The sequence below is a fragment of the Nicotiana sylvestris genome, chromosome 7, assembly GCF_000393655.2.
Source record: "Nicotiana sylvestris chromosome 7, ASM39365v2, whole genome shotgun sequence".
NCBI lineage: Eukaryota > Viridiplantae > Streptophyta > Magnoliopsida > Solanales > Solanaceae > Nicotiana > Nicotiana sylvestris.
In genome coordinates, this window is record NC_091063.1 from 172,070,483 (window position 1) to 172,092,447 (window position 21,965).

General features: G+C 36.3%; 1 protein-coding gene across 1 annotated transcript; it reads left to right on the plus strand.

The window, feature by feature from the left end:
• The first annotated feature begins 1,130 nt into the window (after nt 1-1,130).
• On the plus strand, nt 1,131-21,695 carry LOC104218105 (fatty acyl-CoA reductase 2, chloroplastic-like). Its single transcript, XM_009768506.2, has 9 exons — nt 1,131-1,557; nt 5,554-5,657; nt 5,753-5,952; nt 18,609-18,709; nt 18,822-19,035; nt 19,136-19,297; nt 19,470-19,551; nt 20,206-20,594; nt 21,423-21,695. Exons 1-9 carry the CDS (start codon nt 1,224-1,226, stop codon nt 21,586-21,588), a joined length of 1,752 nt encoding a protein of 583 aa, XP_009766808.1. The 5' UTR covers nt 1,131-1,223; the 3' UTR covers nt 21,589-21,695.
• The last annotated feature ends 270 nt before the right edge of the window (nt 21,696-21,965 follow it).

Consider the following 21,965-nt stretch of genomic DNA (forward strand, 5'->3'; position numbering starts at 1 on the left):
TACTACACTCTGCATTTCATTTATGTGACAAGATATGGAATGAGCGAGTCTTTTACTTAATTTTCAGTGTATATATTTATTAAGTTCCTTAAATAAAAGTTCCATATTTGATATTAAAAAAATAATAATAAGTCATACTTGTGTTTATAAGTTTGTTTGACCAGCTTATAAGCTTAATTAAATACTCTCCAAATACAATAATTAATAATGTTAATTTATCAAATGAAGAAATTTTTGACTTCCTAAATAATAATCGCTATTTTTATTCAAGGAGTGTCAATTGATACCTCTTCACCGAAAAATTATATAATGTAGCTAGGTAAAAGAAAACTGGTAAAGTTGTTGGCATATGACCAGGAGGTCATGGGTTCGAGCCGTGGAAATAGTCTCTTGCAGAAATGCAGAGCAAGACTACGTACAATAGATCCTTGTGATTTGACCCTTCCCCGGTGTTAGGAGCGGAACAAAGTCAGGTATTATGCGTAAGCTAGTAAAGCAACACTTGAACGACGATAAATCAGACAACAGAAGAGAAATATACCAAAAGAGACATAAATATTTAACGTGGTTCGGCCAATTGACCTACTTCCACGGGGGAGATGAGCAATCCATTATAATAAAATAGAGTACAAAATAGAGAACAACCTCACGAAGAGGCAAACACAAGTGACATACTAACATTTGTCCCCTAAAGTTTTCCCCCTAAACACGACTCTCAAGCCTCATATGGCTACATTGTGGATGCTGCCGTATGAGAAGGAAGGATCCTCAATTTATAGACGTACAAGCATTTTCCTACAATAAAAGGGACTAGCCAAATATGGAAATTTATAATTTTCTTCTACAAGAAAAAAAAAACCCAATTATGGTAAATATGTTGTCATTTCCTTCAAGAGATAGAAAAATCAAACGTGATAAAAAAAAATCAAGACAACCTCTAACACTCGGATCTGCGCATGATGAGAGCTTAGTGTATCGGGCTGGCTACCCTTTATATAGCTAGGTAAAAAAACAATTACGCATATATACTATATGAAAAATTCTTTTTAGTTTTTAACGTGTTTACTTCTTTATATTTTGGTTTCTCTTAGTGAAAATCATAGCTCTGGGATAGTTGCCACATAATTGAAATAGAATGAGTACTGTCTTTAAACTCCCTCTATAAATGGAGATCAAAAGATCATTTCAGCTCCTACAGATTTTCTTTTTTTGGACAAATACCAATGCTTCGTTTCAAAAATATTTTCCCCCTTTATACAAGGGAATTACCAACTAAATTATTTTCTGAAAATCATGATTCTACTATTTTTAAATATAACATTTCATCTTTGGAAAACCATAAAAAAGCAAGAAAAAGATTTTGTTGCATGAAATCTGAAAACTTAGGAAATCCACAAAAATGTTTATTAAAAGCAGTCACTGATGTTGAAGCCATAACAATGGAGGAAAATATTGAAGTTTTAAATACTCCTAAATCCAGTGATGGAATTGGAATTGTGGATTTTTTTGGAGGGAAGAATGTTCTTGTCACTGGTGCTACAGGGTTTCTCGCAAAAGGTAATTTTATTAAATTATTTTTTTGAGAATTTATATCGCACTTTTTGGTTATAATTAATCATCTTTTAAGGTTTTTAACTTATGGTGTGTTCGTTATGAAAGAAATCACTAAAGAAAAAATTGTGGAAAATAAGAAATATTTTCAGTATTTGGTTGCTGAGTTAAAAATAGTTTTAAATGTTCGGTTGGGTGAATAGAAAATATTTTTCTGTATTTAGTTGTATGGAGAAAAATAACTTTCTAATAATATTACAATATTATATTTTCTTTTCTTTTTGTAGTGTTTGTATTACGTTGTTTAGTCCACTTCCACATGCTGCTGTGTCAAAGTGAGAAGCAGCTAAAGATGGAATATTTTAAAAAGTATTTTTTGAAAATATTTTTCTTCTCTTAATATCAGAGGCGTATCTAACAGCTTGTTTGGATGGTTGTTCCTCATTGTATCGTATTGTATTGTTATCCCAAAACAATGTTTGTTTTGATTGTTTTATTAAAATTGATTATATTGTATTATTAAATCCATTGTTTCGGAATAATAAAAAATCCCTCTTTTGGAAACAACCGATTTAGTGTGGTGGGATTGTTTCTTATTTTTCTTTTCAATTATACCCTAATTTATTACTCCACAATTCTATTTTACCCTTCTTCTTTTTTTGCTATTTTAACTCCAATTCTCCAACTTATAACCTACTTTGTTTTTTTCCAGACCAATGTTAAAGGTGTTTTGCCGCCTTATGTTTTTTTTCCTCCTAATTTGTTTTTAACTCAATTCTAATTAGTTGTGCTCCTTTGTTTTGCCTTCTTCTGTCTCGCTCCTTTGTTCTGATTTCTTAAGGTGTTTTGCCTTCTTCTGTTTTATTTTTTAAAATTATTTTTTTTACATATTTTTTGATAAATTTAATATTTAAAAAATTGAGGGTATTTTAGTAAATTTATCAGTTACAGTACAGTACGATACAGTCAAACAAAACAACAAAATATTATTTAACAATAACAAACAAAACAATTTATCCAAACATTGTATTCATAAAACGATACGGTACAATACGATCCAATACAATCCAATAAATTATAAAACAATGGGGAACAATGACCCAAATAGAGTGTAAGTCTTAGGATATGGGTTCATGTGAACCCATATTCCTTTTCCTAAACCATGTATAATAATGTTATATTTCTTGAGAATTACTTAATTATATGTGTGTGAACCCATACTCAAAGACTCCTATGGTGCAATAATCATTGGGTGCACCTCTACGAGTGAAATTGGTGGTTCAAATCCCACTCCGGACGGTCTTGTTTTCGGCACGGAGTATAGATATATATGTAAAAATCACTAAAAAAAAATTTAAAAAGATATACTTTTGAACCTATAATTTCAAAAGTGTAGTGGGTACATGGTAGATACTAAAGTTAAACTCGTCAAATATAAATTCTAAATTCGCATCTTCACAATAGTGCATCCATCCTCTTGAAATCCTGGATCCGCCTCTACTTAATTTAGATGTTTATATCTGAATCGTTGAATTTATCCGTCCCGTATATTTACTTCTAACTAAACAATTAACATTAAGAATTAACAAATCAAAATAAAAATGTATATCACTTAATCATAAGTAGTAAAAATTATATGTAAGACATATGTCTTACAATTATTTGGTATAACATCCGGTAAAAATATATGTTTATCTCCAATTAGGGGTGTTCATAAAAATCTGAAAACTCGAACCAAACCGAAAACCAAAAAAAAAACCGATACTTTTTGGTTTGGTTTGGTTTTGGTTTTGGTTTTGAAATTTAAAAACCGATCAAATTTGGTTTGGATTTGGTTTTAATTAAAAAAACCCGAATCAAACCGAATATAGGAGTAGCTATTTTAAATTTATTATTACACCTATATATGTATACTTTTATACAAATTTTTAAAAATTTTATAGTAAATTTTAATCGTTTGCACATTTAGTAAAGTTCTTTACCTTTACATTCTAGTTTAATCGGTAGTTTTCTTTTGTTAAGTGTAAGAATCTATTTCATGTTAAAAATAATACTCCCTCCATTTTAATTTATGTGAACCTATTTCCTTTTTAGTCCGTGCAAAAAAGAATGACCTCTTTCCTTATTTAGAAACAATTTACATTTACACAATGATTTATAGCCACACAAAATATATGTGCCTCATTTTACACAACAAAATCAAAAGTCTTCTCTCTTTTCTTAAACTTCGTGCTCAGTCAAATGGGTTCACATAAATTGAAACGGAGTGAGTATATTTTTAATTGAGTCCTTAAATTAGTCATCACTATTTGATTCAATTATCATCAATATATCTTGGTAAATAATAGATTTCTCAAAGGACAATTGATTTGATAGTGTTACGTTGAAAATGTGGTCGCCGAAATGTGTGTTTGGTAGTGTATGTCTTATATTTAAGAAAAACCCGACAAATAACCGGAAAAAACCAAAAAATCGACATAAACGGAATCGAGAAAAAACTGACTTAATTGGTTTGGTTTGGTTCTAATATTTGAAAAACCGACTTACTTCGTTTGGTTCCTTTTTAGGAAAAAACCGATCCAAATCGAACTATGAACACCCCTGTCTCCCATCTATTAAGTGTACGTCTTTGTTTTTTGTTTTTTATTTACAGCCACCTACTTGCTTTTAATAAAATTAAATTGTTCAATATGGAGGTAGGGATTGTTGAGTTTTTTAAGGAAAGAATCTTCTTGTGATTCTTTCATGCAAAATATCACTCCATTTAATTTTACCTTGAATAGCCACTACTTACATTTATTTTCTTTCCACTATGAGTAATTTTGGGTGGACAACGTACTATTCACCTTTTTTTTTCTTTTCTTTTTTCAAATATTCATTACGTTTTGAAATTGCAATATCATTTTTTTAATTAAAATTATATAAACAGATCGTGTAAAAGATTTTTACAATAATAGGAGTACAATTTACCTGTTATAAGTCGTTTTTGTTACTTCAACTTTCTTGTTATCTTGTTATTATTGGTAGTGCTTCGCATTTCTGTTTCTTTTTCGTGGTTTATCCATTATTGTATTTTTTTTCAACTATGTTGTGGCTTTATTTTTCCTGAGCCGAAAGTCTGTTGAAAATAGTTTGTTTACCTTCACAAAGTAGAGATGAAGTTGCATACATTGTACCCTTTCCAGATCCTACTTATGAGATTACACTAGGCTTGTTGTTGTTGTAGTGGGCGTTTGGACATAAGAATTGTAAAATTCCGAAAAAAATGATTTTTTTTTCAAGTGAAAATGGTATTTGAAAATTACAGTTGTGTTCGGACATGAATATAGTTTTGGGTATTTTTGAATTTTTGTGAATGATCTGAGTAAAAATTTTGAAAAACAGTTTTTTGAAATTTTTCAAATTTTCGAAAAATTTCAAAATTGATCTTCAAGTGAAAATTAAAAATTTTATGGTCAAACACTAATTTTAAAAAAAATAAAAGAAAAATTCGAAAAAAGTAAAAAAAAAATTCATGACCAAACGGGCTCGTAATTTTACCTACTATCGAGTATAGCCTATAAGTACATGTCTATTACTATATATTTTGCAGGTAAACAATATTCCCATGATTGCTTTACCAGTTGCTGACTCTTATTTGACTATTGATAGTCTAAAAGAAAAAGATTTTATTAACCACAAAAAAAAAAGAGAAAAAAAGATAATGACCATTTTAAATGAAGATTACCACCAAAGTGGATGCATGGAGAGCCATGCTTAAATAGTTTTGAGTTCGAGTCCTAAGAATTGAGAAATTTCTTCTTAAGTAAGCATACATGATGACACGTTCGAATTAATTGAGCTTGTAGGTAAAATACTGAATACCGGATGATTAAATAAAAAAAATAAAACTATATAGAAATAGAACAAAGACCAACAGATATTGTCAATCATTCTTGTTTTTATTCTTTATTACCTCATCTTTATTAGTACTCACATTTTCAATACAACAATTTTTTGCAGCTTTGGTCGAAAAGATGCTAAGAACAACACCAAAGATAAACAAAATCTATCTCCTCATTAGGGCAAAAGATAAGGGAGTTGCATTTGACAGACTAACAAGTGAAGTATGTTTATTAATTCTTCCTTTTATAAAATTTAATTAAGTCTGTACAAATATGAAACAATATTAATTTTTAATATACCTTTTCTTTATTATCAGATTATAGAGTCAAAATTATTCAAAGGCCTAGAAGAAATACATGGTGAATATTACAAGCCATTTATGCTAAGTAAATTGGTTCCTGTGGTTGGAAATATACATGAGCCAAACCTTGGTATGGATATTATTACTGCTCACCAAATTGCTGAAGAAACTGATTTGATCGTCGATTCTGCAGCGAACACTACATTTGACGAGAGGTTCTGTATTTTTTTTTTAATTTACGCTAATTCTTTTCACGCATTTGTTCCTCAAATTAGTGTAGTATATATATATATATATATATATATATATATATATATATATATATATATATATATATATATATATATATATATATATAGTATATACTGGTTAAAAATTTTATTTATCAAGTAAATATTATTGATTTGACATAGAGTTCATTTAAGAAACAAAGAATGAGTTTTAAAAGAAAAAACTCGTAAGTTGGATGACCATTTGAGAAATCCGAAAATTTAGGCCCTCATGCAAAATTTTATGGACAAACACATTAAAAAAAAAAAATTAGGCCCCCATGCAAGTGAAATGCATGTTCAAATACTATTTTTCAACTTAACTTCAAATACTACTTTTTTTCCAAAATACTCATAAGTTAGATGACCGTTTGAGAAATCTGAAAGTTTATGGTTTCTAGCACCATAAAGTTAATTTTTCGATTAAATAGTTTTTTGGGAGGATTATATTAAATTGGATGATTTTATAATGACAAGAAAAGATGACCTTTACTTAGTAATTAGCTTAAGCTGAATGACTGATCACGCCAAACTATGCCTTATAAAAAGGACAAGCGGTCGTTGTAAATATAATCCGGGTATTTAGTCCAGAGTCGAATCCCACAGGGAATTAACCTACCAATTACTTTTGCCAGACTCACTGAATTCTCCGTAGTCAACTTCCCAGATATTTTGAATAACACTTGGCGATATTTCTACTAACTATAACTGAATAAAATTAAGTAAACTAAAAGCTAACTTTTAATGAGTTGTAAACAAATAAGAGAAGTTCTAATTAAGGTTGTGATTTCCCCTATTGATGGAATCCCTTCATGTTATGTATCGTATAGATTTGCTTAATCGTCTATATCAATTATGAGCACTCTTACTACCGTAACTCTCTCCCGAGTAATTACGACAATTTACTAGACGCACAATTCCGAGTTACGCTAGCTGGCTTTTATTACAGCTCGCTTAGATCGCACCCAAGATTTCGTTATCCCTAATCCCACCTTTAAATCCTTGGTTATTGATTCCTCATATACTTTGGGAGTGGTGCTGTTCAACTATTACCTAAATATGTACTCTCTCCCGAGTAATACATATTAAATAGGCACAGCTAATTGAGGATCCTATCAATTAACTAAAACAAGAACATAGTTGAACAAATAGAGATTAAACTGGGAAAACTATATTAACACAACAAGAAGTTCATCCCTCAACAGGCTCCATCAAAACCGTAGACTAAATAATTAGCTACTCATAATCGTGTTTATAATAACAACAGCAAAATTCATCATGAATGATAAAAACAAAAGGAATAAAGGTAGAACTCGTTGTCGTATTATCCTCTTTGCCTCTTGCCTCTTCTTTCCTTGAACAAAACTATAAAAACCTTGATATCCTCTTTTTGGGCGAGCTGGACCTCTTATAGGTTAAGTGGAATTACCTCCAAACTTCCAAGTTTACCCCTAAAATTTTTGCATTTCGGAGTGACTAGCGCGGCCGCGCTCGAACCGCGCATATAGCATTCTACATTGTCGTTGCTTCCTGGACTAGAGCGGCCGCGCTTGGGCCACACTAATTGACTTCAACACTGCCCCAGTTCTTCTTCTCTAGCGTGGCCGCTCTAAAGACGCGCTTGGCCCACGCTAGAGTGGATTAGCTATTTATCTCTTCTTTTCTCTCTTCTTTCACACGTACTCGACTCTGAGGGGCTTTACTTGCCTTAATTTAGCTTCAAACACTGTCCTAAGTCCTCATAAGCACGGCTTGCTCTTGCAAAACATAAAATTCACAATTAGAGCCATTCTATCGTCATTTAACCTTCCTAGAACAATGAAACACAGTCAAGTTGGGGCATAAATAGTCACCAAACTACATGAATCTAGCCTATTATCAATACCCCACACTTAAATCATTGCTAGTCCCTGAGCAATCCACCCTACTCTACAAAGGTTCCTTCACTAAGCTTTTCCCTAACATATCACACCAAGAACATATCACCAAAGTTGCATCTAGTAGTGTAACATCTTTGCCTCAAGAGTCGACTCTCACATATTGTGCAATATTCATACTTACTCAAATTACTCTATACAGAGGTCAAGACTTACCTTTCCTTCGTGAATCAAATACCCTCATATCACACAAGAGAGTAGTTCCACAAGTAATAATATTAAGAACAATTAGGAACGCAGATAGATAAAATTCACTCACTCTCAGAAAGAACATTCATATATCACAAAGATGCACCATAGGCTTGCCCGTAGTGTACTACTCTACTAATTGAGCTCATTCAGTTTAAGATCAATTAGGACTTCATTTGGTTGTAATGTAGGCTAAGGGACAGGTAGGATATATTTGGATATAGTGACTAACCTCCCTAAGCACTTTTAATACAATCACTTTCGCATTCAGAACCATACTTATGTCAGACCAGACATTCCACCACACTTCTATTTATAATACTCCAAACTCCTTTAGGTGCAATTGTATCAAGTCACCACTTATCAAGGACTACCTTTACTTTTTTTTTCAAGTGGCGCTTATTCTTTCATTTTTCAAAACACTGCACCCTTTTTTTTTCTCTCTCTCTCTCTCTATTTCATTGGTTCCACTCAAAAATCAAACCACCACCCCACACTTTAACTTTTGCATATTTCATAACCATTCAAGTGTTCATGAGAGGTAAAGGGGTTCAAACAGATTGGCCGTTCAAACAATTGGGTAAGGTCTGTAATGTGGTTGCCAAAGAAACATGCTTATAGGATCAACGGGGTTAACTACGATGTATCGCATTTAGGTGGGTCTACTTTATATATCTGACTTAACAAAGAAATGCCTATATCACTTCTAAGACTGAATAAAGCTACTATTTTGCTTTGGAAACACACAGGGCAAGTTCTAGGCATCAAATGCAAAGCATAGAATACAATACAACTCACACACACATGGCACATGACTCACTCCAGATTGGATTATAAAAACACTCTCATTTGAGTACTCAAGTCAATTACAAACATACAATTTAAGGCACTCTAACAAGAATCAACAACTGAGACTATGTGTCACACTTTAGACTTACTTCCCTCAAGAAACTGTGTAGAAGATATTTCATCAGGAAGAGTCCAACCTATTTCTGTTTTTTTTTGTTTTTTTATAAAGGTCGACTTAGACCCTCAAAAACCCTGCCGAATGAGATTTGTCGTCGGGACAAGTCGACTCATCTAATTTGACTGCTACTCAAAGCCACAAAACAAAAGAAAACATAAAACAATCATGTTCTTACATATATACACATACACTGAAGTATCCCCCACCCCACACTTAAAAAGAAGATATGTCCTCATGGCATATAAAATAAAGAACTGTGAGGTAAAGGAACTTCCCTGATGGATCAATCTTGATCAGAGACCGTCCCTGGGTCTAGATGACATGCACGACCCAGAGCTCGCAGCCAGCCCATTATTTTTTTCTCAGATTTAACCTGATGGGTGGCCATCGCATCAACACGCGTACCTAAGTCAGCGACCAAGGTACGCAACCCTGCCACCTCCTGCTCTAAGGCTGCTAATCGGGTAACCTGACCAACCCCAGATGGTCCTGCAGCTTCTGCAACCTGCTCATGGGCGGGCGACTTGGCTCTTACTTCCTCTTGCCCATCCTCTCCCTCCTCAGATTCATCGGAGTCAGCACTATCATCACCACCAAGTGCCACAGGCTCCTTCCCCGTAGTCACCTTGTCAGCTCGAAACTTTGCCTCTCTCGGCACTTTTCCATCCACATTCAAATTTTTCGGCACCCGAGCTGCCCGGCAAAGCCTAGTGACTAGGGAAGGGAAGAAGAAACCATACCTCTTCACCGGACAACGTGTAAACATCTCCACGTGAATAAGCTTGGCAATGTCAAAGTTGTGACCATTTATAAAGCACCAAATTAAAGCATCTCGAGGAGCATTCACTTCTGTGGTGTTGGAGGATGGGAGCAGGCGATTGTTGATGACATACAGCTAGATTTTCCCTTCAAAGGTGAGTGCCGCTGAATGGAAATTCTTCCATATTTCATCCACACAATTTCCTTGCCGGGTACACATATGGTTTCAAAGAACCTCACCCACTGGGTGTATCTTCTACCATACAGTTCGGTATATCTCCACAGGTGCGGGAAGCCGGTATATCCTCCGAATAGCCTCAACAGAGGCATTCACGGCCTTTTTGCGCACTGTTACTACACCATTCACATGTTCTTTTACGTTGGCATAGAATTCACGCACAACCATCAAATTCCCATCGTCGGCCCCTCAAAGAAAATTTCTAGCCCACGCCTGACCAGCTCATTATACAAGTTGGGCAGACATTGTGGAGCGACCCTATATATATGCCCCTCTCTGGTATTGGTTTCTTGGAGGCCTTATCAGCAAAATGGTCCTGAGCAGCGGCGGAGACGAACCTGTTACTATCAAAAGGACGAGTAGGAGCTGAAGCGCGCGCTCTGGAGGATCCAGATTGACCGCTGGATGAAGCACCAGTGGTTTGGCTCCTCAGACTAAGTAGTATTAGCACAACACAAAAGGTGTGACTCGACTGCGGCTATTCAGACTTTGCCCGCACAGTTGGTCACAATTATCATTGACACTCACTGTGACATTTAAACAAACACTTTGTGGGCAGCATTTACCAGAACCCCCAATTAATCATGTTGTAACCCAATTACCACCACAATTGCCCAAATTCACCCAACTAAGGTAAGAGATACAACTCCACAAATACCACCACCCACAAGCACTATGTATACACTACAAATTACTTCTAAGAAAAGAGAAGAAAAACTACATAATCAAGAATTCAAAAGAAAACCCAACAAAAATTGGCAAAAAGAAAACCTTACCTGAAGTGGGAGGAGGTTGTGTAAAGTGAAGAAGAGTAGTGGGGATGGGATTGGCATTGAACCTTGGGGGAATTAGGGCTGGGATTATTTGGGAATGAAGAAGATGGGAATTTGGAGAAGAGGGGAATTAGGGCTGAGATTCTTAGTCGTGGGGTGTTGATAGGAGAAGAGGGGAATAGCTAGGGTTGGGGATAAACAAAATAAAACAATTAAAATACAGGATAAAAAAATTAAGAAAAATGTTAACTTATACCAAGTGGCAGGCGGAACATAACAAGCGCGGTTCGAGCGCGGCCGCACTAGTGAAACAGAATACTTGGTCATATGCGCTGTAACTAGCGCGGTCTGAGCACGGCTGCGCTCCTGGGCGGATATCTGAGGCAGAATACTTTGCCATATTCGTAGTCGAAGCGCGCCCGCGCTCCTGGGCCTCGAGATTTTTCAATATTTTTACCTATTCCTTCAGCGTATGATGGACTTATCACTCACCCAAGCTCACCTGCACTGGTTAGTACTTACCAAAATCAAAAATAACAAATACTAACTATACTAAAGTCACTACGCATTGGGTTGTCTCCCAACCAGCGCCTTAGTTAATGTCATGGCACGACAGTTACAACAAGTCAATGAGTTGCCTCCCATGTAGCGCCTGATTTAATATCGCGGCACGATACAGATGAGCGCATTTAAGGCTCGCTGACCTCTGAGGTTCAGTCAGATGGATCACTGACACTTCCTTGGTTTCATTCATGCCCACATATGGTTTCAATCTTTTCCCATTGACTCTAAATATGTGGAAATTTTTCTCTGAGGCAATCTCTATGGCACCTGAAGGGAGCACTTCGACCACCCAAAATGGTCCAGACCATCATGACTTGAGTTTACCCAGAAATAGCCTTAATCTTGAGTTATAAAGCAACACCATATTTTCGGGATTGAAATTTCGCTCAACAATGTTCTTATTGTGCAACCTCTACATTAACTCCTTGTATAAACTCGTGCTATCGAAAGCAAGAAATCGGAACTCATCTAGCTCATGCAATTCTGTGACTCTATTTGTTCCCGCAACCTCAATGTCCAGATTTAGCTATTTCATTGCCGACCTAGCTCTATGTTCTAGTTCCACTGGCAAGTGACGGGCCTTCCCGAACACCAACTTGTATGGTGACATACCAATTGGTGTTTTGAAAGCGGTTCTGTAGGCCCAGAGTGCATCATCTAACTTTTTCGTCCAATCAGTTCTTGTGGCATTTACAGTCTTGGTCAGCACACTCTTTATTTATTTATTTGACACTTTGACCTGTCCATTGGTCTGAGGATGATATGGGGTTGCCACCTTGTTGCGCACATTGTACCTTGCTAGCAATTTCTTGAAGGCTCAATTGCAAAAGTGAGTGCCTCTGTCACTGATAATAGCTATCGGGGTCCCAAAACGGGTGAATATTTTTCTTCTTCAAAAACCCCACTACCACCCTTGCATCATTGGTGGGGAGTGTTGCAGCTTCCACCCATTTGGACACGTAATCTACAGCAACAAGTATGTACTTATTTCCAAATGAGCTAACAAAGGGACCCATGAAGTCTATCCCCATACATCGAACACTTCAACCTCTTGAATTGGGTTCATGGGCATCTCATGGCGATAGGAGATGTTCCCGGTTCGCTGATATTCATCACAACCCTTCACCTATTGATGTGCATCCTTATACACGGTTGGCCAGTAGAACCCGAATTCTAGAACTTTTGCTGCCGTCCTAACTCCTCCAAAATGTCCGCCATATGCTGATGTGTGACATGCCTGCAAAACAGAAGATTGTTCTATCTCGGGTACACACCTTCGGATCATATTATCAACACAAATTCTAAATAGATAAGGTTCATCCCAGTAATACATGCGGCAGTCACGATAAAACTTTTTCTTTTGCACAAAGGAAAGGTCATAGGGAACTATACCACTTGTCAGGTAATTTGCAATATCTGCATACCATGGCACTTCCTCAAGGCTTATGGCAAGTAGCTGCTCATATGGAAAGGTTTCCAAAATATCCTCTGTCTCAACTGAGTTTTCAGCTCCTTCAAGTCACGATAGATGATCATCGACCTAGTTTTTCGTACCCTTACGGTCACGAATCTCCAGGTCGAACTCTTGCAGTAGCAGCACGCAATGAATCAGGCACTGTTTGGACTCCTTCTTTTCAATCAAGTACCTGAGAGCAGCATGATTAGTATATACAATTACCTTAGAGCCAATCAAGTATGATCTGAACTTGTCGAATGCGAACACCACAGCCAGCATCTCCTTTTCAGTCACAGTGTAGTTCAGCTGGGCTCCACTCAATAATATACTGGCATAGTAAATTGGGTGCATTATCTTGTCTTTCTGTTGTCCTAGTACTACCCCCACTGCATAGTCACTGGTGTCACATGTGAGTTCGAATTGTTGCTCCCAGTTGGGGCAATAATGATGGGTGTTGTGACTAGCCTCTTTTTCAACTCCTCGAATGCTACCTTGCAATCATCAGAAAACATGAAAGGGTGATCTTTTTCTAACAACTTACAGAGAGGGTTGGCAATTTTTGAGAAGTCTTTGATGAATCTCCAGTAGAAACCGGCATGCCCGAGGAAGCTCCTGATTGCCTTGACTGATGTGGGGGTGGCAGCTTTGCTATCACATCAACTTTAGCACGATCCACCTAAATTCTCTTGCTTGATACCAGGTGTCCCAAGGCTATACCCTTTTGTACCACGAAATGGCACTTTTCCCAATTAAGTAAAAGGTTAGTCTCTATATACCTTTTCAACACTCGGGTTAGGTTTGTAAGGCACACATCGAATGAGTTTCCTACCACTGAGAAATCATCCATTAACACCTCCATTATGTCTTCAACCATGTCGGTGAATATGGCCATCATGCACTTTTGGAATGTGGCGGGTGCATTGCATAGGCCAAAAGGCATCCTCCGGAAGGCATAAATCCCACATGTGAATGAGGTCTTCTCTCTGTTCTCTGGTGCAATGAAGATTTGGTTGTACCCTGAGTACCCATCCAAAAATAGAAGTGGGGCCTTCCTGCTAGTCTGTCAAGCATCTGATCAATGAAAGGAAGTGGGAAGTGGTCTTTCCGGGTGGCCAGATTCAATTTCCTATAGTCCATACAAATTCTCCAGCCCGTGACAGTTCTTATAGAGATCAACTCATTATTATCATTTTTTACCATCGTCATACCACTCTTCCTAGGAACACATTACACTGGGCTAACCCAATTGTTGTCAAAAATGGGGAAAATAATTCTCGCATTTAACCACTTAATAATCTGTTTCTTCACCGCTTCTTTTATGTTAGGGTTCAGCCTTCTTTGGTGCTCCCTGGAAGGTTTGTGCCCCTCTTCCAGCAGAATTTTATGCATACAATATGTCGGGCTGATCCCCTTAATGTCTGCCATAGTCCACCCTATGGCAGTCTTGCACTCCGTGAGTACCTGCAAAAGCTGTTGTGCCTACATATCTAACAAACTAGATGAGATAATAATAGGTAATGTGGAGTTAGGTCATAGGAACGCATACCTGAGATGGGCGGGCAGTGGCTTCAACTCCAGCTTTGGTGGTTCTTCTATGGATGGCTTGGCTGGAGGAGTTTCTCTTTTTCCTAAGTGCAGGGGCTCGAATTCAAGTGATCTCTCCCAAAAGCCTCTACCCTCAAGAGCCAGCACCCATTCTGCCAATTCTTCCCCATTCACCTCATCTAAATTCATAAGACATGTAGCAAGAGGATCCTCAATAGTCAATGTCTCATCATCCTCTTCCACGATTACATCCACGACATCAATAAGAGAATAATTGGCGAATTCACTTGGTCGCCTCCTAGATTTCTACACGTTGAATATTATCTCCTCATCGTTCAACCTCATCTTGAGCTCCCCAGTTTCACAATCAATGAGGGCTCGTCCTGTGACCAAGAATGGACTTCCCAAAATTATGGAAATTTCTTCATCCACTCTACAATCCAGAATCACAAAATATACACGGAACACAAATTTCCCTACCTGTATCAACATGTCATCCAAAATACCTGAGGGTCTTTTCACAGTTCTGTCAGCCAGCTGCAACAACATAGACATGGGTTTATCTCTTCCAATCCCCAACCTCTTATAGATCGCCAGGGGAATAAGATTTATGCTAGCCCCCAAATCACAGAGTGCCTTGGCAAAGGCAAAGTTACTAATGGTGCAAGGAATTGTTAAACTCACTGGATCAGACAACTTTTCAGCAACTGGTCTAGTCACCACAGCACTGCAGGTCTGAGTTAGAGTCACTGTGGCGAAGTCTTGGAAGTCAAATTTTCGGAACATCAAGTCCTTCGTCATTTTTGCATAACCAGGCATCTCCTTCAAAGCATCAATCAATGGAATATTTACCTGAATTTGTTTCAACATCTCTAAGAATTTCTTGTATTGTTCCTCTTTCTGGTATTTGGCCAGCCTCTGTGGGAATAGTGCTGGAGGTCTCTTCTTCCCAGTGATTTGGGTTTTCTCTTTGTCAGACACCGCCTCAACTAGCGATTCCTAGGCTGTCTCAGCTTCTTTCTCAGCCTCAACATGTGTGTTGGTTTCTTCCTGGGCAGGTTGTACTGTCCCCTCTATCAGTTTTGCTAAATCATCTAGCTCAATGGGCACCGGTACAAGTGTCTCATCCTGTCTGTTTTCTCGAGCCCTCTCTTGCTCCAAGTCTAGGTTTATGCCATTACATAGACTCACTGCCATCAGCTGCTTTGGGCCTTGATTTTTTGGATTTACCTGAGTGTCTGCAGGCAACATCCCATGAGGACGATTATTCAAAGACATTGAGATCTGGCCCATTTGCACTTCAATATTCTTTATGGATGACTCATGTGCATCTACTCTTTCACTCATTTTCGCATTTGACCCAACTACTGCATCATTGCCTCGAGTCTGGCAAACTCATCTTCCTGTCTCCCACCATGTTGCTGCTGAGGAGGATGATAACCCTGCTGTTGATTTTGGTTGTTGTACCCCTATGGCATTTGGTCGGACACTACATTATTGTGAGGTCGTATGGTTTCCATATTTCCATTGTTGTGTTGTGGTTGGACTGGCCTGTATGGCTGATTCTGTTAGCCCCAATTCTAACCACCCTATCTCTGGCCCCCATAATTAAACACATAATTCATGTCCTCAGGGTAATGATGATGATCATTTTCCGCATTCCACTGGCTACCAATTGGCTAACTAATGCAAGATGTGCATAAGCCCCTATTGGTTGTATCTACAATGTGCACCTGCTGCTTCTGCCCTGACTCTTCCACCTTTTTGGTGAGTATGCTCATTTGTGTCATTAAGGCGACCATATTTTTAGCAAGAGTATTGGCTAGATCTAAAGCCACTGAGTGAACTACTAGAGTGATAGGTGCATTTCTGGTTGTCCACCCCGAATTCTGTGTCATCTTGTCAAGCAGGATCTGGCTTTCTCTTTATGATTTGCTCAAGAATGCTCCATCAGCTGAAGCATCAGCATTAGCCTTCACGCTATCTGTCAGACCCATGTAAAACAGCTGCCCCAACATCTGCTCTGGAATACCGTGGTATGGACATATAACCAACATCCCTTTGAATCGTTCCCATGTTTCTTGCAATATTTCCATTGGTTTCTGTTTGAAGCTCAAAATTTCATCAATTTGTTGAGCAGTCTTGTTGGGTGGATGAAACTGATTCACAAATTGCTTGACTAATTCCTCCCAAGTCGTGATGGAATTAATAGGGAGTGAATTTAGCCAAGTCTGGGCAGCTCCTGTCACTGAGAATGGAAACAACAACAGCTTTATTGCTTCCTGAGTTACGTTGGGCCGTCTTTGAGTTTTGCATATTGACAAGAAATTCTTCAAGTGCTATTGAGGATCTTCAATGTATGACACCAAATATAGTCCCTTGTTTTGCAACAAGTGCAGCATGTTGTTTATGATTTGAAAAGATTCAGCCTGTATCTATGGGACTAATATCGTTATGACCAAATTCTCTTATGTGGGTTGTGCCTAGTTATATAGAGAAGCCTCTTGCACTAGAGGCACCACTACCTGCGCAGCTGGGTCTAGTACGTTATCCCCGTTGTTGTCTCTATATTTTACCTGGTTTGCCATGTCTGGTTCAGATTGTTCAGTTGATTGTTGTTTGTTTTTCCAGTTGGCCCAATTCAAGGCCTTGAAAACTTTCTCGGGATCTGATAATGCTTCAAACACTTTACCAGTTCTTGATGAGTTTCTAGGCATGCACCTGTACAACCAAGTTAGCAAACGTTAAAATTTCAATATATGGATTGACAATGAAGAAAATTGACTACACTAAGAATTTTTGTATTTCTTTCAACTGTAATTGATAACACCGTTAATTCCCCGACAACGACGCCAAAATTTCATCACGCCCAACTATGCCTTATAACAAGGACAAGCGGTCGTTGCAAATATAGGTATTTAGCCCATAGTCGAATCCCACAGGGAATTAACCTACCAATTACTTTTGTCAGACTCACTGAATTCTCCGTAATCAGCTTCCCAAATATTTTGAATAACACTTGGTGATATTTCTACTAAAGAATAAAATTAAGTAAACTAAAAGCTAACTATGACTTAGTTGTAAACAAATAAGAGAAGGACCTAAGGTTGTAATTTTTCCTATTGATGGAATCCCTACCTGTTATGTATCGTATAGATTTGCCTAATCGTCTCTATCGATCATGAGCACTCTTACTACCGTAACTCTCTCCCGAGTAATTACGACAATTTACTAGACGCACTCTTCCGAGTTACGCTAGCTGGCTTTTATTACAGCTCATTTAGATCGCACCCAAGGTTTCGTTATCCCTAATCCCACCTTTAAACCCTTGGTTATTGATTCTTCATATACTTTGGGAGTAGTGTTGTTCAACTACTACCTAAATATGTACTCTCTCTCTCTCGAATAATACATATTAAATAGGCACAGCTAATTGAGGATCCTATCAATTAACTACAACAAGAACGTAGTTGAACAAATAGAGATTAAACTGGGAAAACTATATTAACACAACAAGAAGTTCATCCCTCAACAGGTTCCATCAAAACCCTAGACTAAATAATTAGCTACTCATAATCGTGTTCATAATAAAAACAGCAAAATTCATCATGAATGATAAAAACAAAAGGAATAAAGGTAGAACTCGTTGTCGTATTATCCTCCTTGCCTCTTGCCTCTTCTTGCCTTGAACAAAACTATAAAAATCTTGATATCCTTGCTTTAATTTAGCTCCAAACATTGTCCTAAGTCCTCATAAGCACGACTTGCTCCTTCAAAACATAAAATTCACAATTAGAGCCATTCTATCGTCATTTAACCTTCCTAGAACAGTGAAGCACAGTCAAGTTGGGGCATAAATAGTCGCCAAACTACATGAATCTAGCCTATTATCAATGACCATATGAGAAATTAACAATAAATTTTAAGAAAACTCGTAAATTGGATGACTATTTGAGAAATCCAAAAATCTAGCATTTCTCGCATCAGAAAATTGATTATCCGATCAAAATAACTTTTTATTAGGGTTGTGTTAAATTGGATGCTTTTATAATGAGAAAAAAAGAGTGACTAAACTTAGTAATTAGCTTAAGCTGAATGACCATTTGAGAACTTAACTCTTCGTTAATTTTGTATTACGAACTCTTAATTACTCACTCCCATTTGATATGTCTAGGTATGACATAGCTCTTGAAGCTAATGTAAATGGTCCATGTCAACTCATGATGTTTGCCAAGAAATGCAAGAAATTAAAACTTCTTATGCATTATTCCACAGGTATGCATGCATTTGAATATTCTTTAAAATAGAGCATATTTTTCTAGATATAATATGCATTTAATTACAATAAAGAATTATCTTATTTGCATATTTCATTTAATTTTTAAAGCATATGCCAATGGAGAAAGAGAAGGCTTAATTTTGGAGATGCCATTTACCATGGGAGAAAGCATAACAAAGGAAAAAATCACTTCATTTTCTCCTTTTACTAAATTTCCATCCCTACATGCTATGAGTGAAATGGACTTAGTTTCAAAGTTGAAGAATGCTATTACTACAAACAATGGTTTGGAGCAAATAATGAAGGATTTAGGCATTGAGAGGTATTCTTTTGTTTCTCACCCAATGTTCGATATTTGTATTGAGGCCCGATTAAATTTCGATTTGCGCTGAAAAGTCCAACAATTATTGTTATAATTATAGGGCGAAGTTATATGGATGGCAAGATACATATTCATTCACGAAGGCCATTGGCGAAATGATGATTGATAGCATGAGAGAGGAAATACCAATACTCATTCTTCGTCCCTCTATGATAGCAAGTAGTTTTAAAGAACCTTTTCCGGGATGGATACAAGGATTCAGGTGTCGTTTTCTTTATTCGACTTTTTCTTTCTATTGTCCTTATCAGTCACATTTTTCTATAACAGTCATACTATTATCGTATTGAACTTTTTTCTTCTTTATTCATAGTGTATATATATATTCAACCAAAAATTAATATAATGTTTCTGACTTTTTATGTTCTCTCTCTTAGGGTAATTGACCCTTCAGTTTTTTTATATGGAAAAGGGGACCTCCCAGCCTTTCTTGGTGATCCAGATTGTCTTGTTGATGTTGTAAGTACAATTCTCTAATATATTTTAGTTGTTAAATTGCATCTGTTGTACTTATTAAAGCATGTGACCATCCCCTTTAAAAATTTTAAAAAGAAAATATTTTTATTTGTTACTTAATTACAGTCAAAGCTCTCTATAATAGTCATTCTTTAAATACATTTCACTATAAGAGCCAAATTTTTCTGAAATTGATTTTTCATGTTATCTTATATTATATGTTCTCGATAACAGCATTTTGCTATATCAGCCATAAAATATAGGTCAAATAACATAATTATAGAAAAATTTGATTGTATATCTTCAATGCATACACCCCCTCACGTGTGAATGTACACCTTTTTCATGAGCCAAACACGCGATATTTTTTTAAATAATAGTTTGTAGTGAGACTTGAACCCAAAATCACTGCTTACTTTATAATACCATTTTGAGGAGTGTGTGACTATTCACATCGAAAAGCTTAAACTATTAGATTAAATTATTAGAGATAAAAATACTTTTATTTACGTAATTATTTCTTCAACATTCAGATATATATTTTGCATATTAGGCTCAAAATCTCATATTCTTCTTTTCACAATGCTATAAATATTTCATAAATCATTTGATTAATCAATTGTATTAATTATCTAACTATTTCTTTACTTAGTTTAGGTTCCTGTTGATCTGGTTGTAAATGCTACAATGGCTGCAATTGCTAAGCATGGATATTTACAAAGTCCAGAAGTCAATGTCTATCATGTGGCATCAACATTTGTGAATCCTTTCTCATTATATCAACTTTTCAACTATTGCTATGAATATTTCACTTCATTTCCTTTAGTTAACTCAAAAGGAGATAAAGTGGAAGTCAAGGAGATGAAATATTTTGACAAAATATCAGACTTTTCAAATTATATTTGGGAGGAATTATCAAGGCAACATAATGTACAAGATTTAACTGAAAAAGAGCTATTGAAGACTCAAATGCGGTTTAAAAGAAAAGTGGAATATTTGAAGCACTTTTGCAAACTCTATGAGCCATATGCATTCTACAAAGGATGGTAAGATTTTTTTTTTTCACTTAAATACATGAGTAGTTTTAGTAGATATTATTATAAATTATATGGCTTTCACAAGTCAAAATTATTTAATTAGTATAAGAGTTACAGCATGGTGAAGGAGAACGTTAGAGCAACGATAAATTTGTCTTTGTATGATTTATATGTCAGGTGTTCGAGCCGTGGACAAGAGCGAAGCAACATAGTCCTAAGGGTGGTCAATTGACCATCATTCGTCGAAAATTTACTGTGCATATAAGTAAAATATTAAGTTTTAGAGGTATATAGCATATATTGAATACCCTTTATCGGAAAATATTTTTTAACTACTTTCAAGTTTGAACACCCTTGGCGAAATTCCTGGCATCGCCACTGGCCGTGGAAGTAGCCACTAATACTTGAATTAGGGTAAGCTATCTACATTACACCCTCTTAAGATATACCTTTCCCGTACTCTGCATGCACGTGGGATACCCTGTGAACCGAGCCGCCTTTTTGTTTAGTTACGTTGCAGCATGGTGTTTGCAATTTTACTGTGCACCACTTTTATTCCACAACTTTTACCTTTTTTTTTCTTTTTTTTTATCTTTTCTCCACAAGTATCAAAAATCTGTTTCCTATCTTAAAATATATGTCCAGTCAAATTTCTATCATATAAAATTAAGCAGATGAAGTAATATATAGTTAAAGTTATTATGTAATTCTCTTTTTTCTCCTACTTGCAGGACAGAAAGGTTAGTCTAAGACCAGATATTATATATACTTAAAGATGAATTAGAGTAAATTGTTTGTGCTTAATTTTAATTTATTTTCTTTTTTTCTTCTTGTAAGGTTTCACGTTGGCAACATGAGAAATTTAATGGAAGAAATGTCTGAAGAAGAGAGAATAAGCTTTGAGATTGATGCATCAAAGATAAATTGGAGAGATTACTTAACAGAAATTCACATTCCTGGTGTGAAAGAACATGTATTGAAAGGAGGAAGACTACCTTCCTAATAATTATATATTGGCAAAGAACATTTAGTTGTCTTTGTATTACAAACTTTTGCTTCCTCTATTGTGAAAGGAAAGAAATGGAACTAGTTTTAAAATTTCATTTTAAAGAGTTTTACTCTGTGTTTTACCCTCAAACTGTGTGTTTTAATTTGCTACTAATGTTTATATTAGAGTAGGCTGTTGACATTACACCTTTTGGGGTGCGGCCTTTCCCCGAATCCTATGTGAATGCAGGATGTTTTATGCACCAAGCTGTCCTTTTTGTTGAAAAGGGCATGACAAGTGACAAAGATAGAAATTTCACTTACTTAATATATTTTTTTATATATACAATATAAGTATTCAACAAAAAATGTTCCACTGATCACCCTTCACTG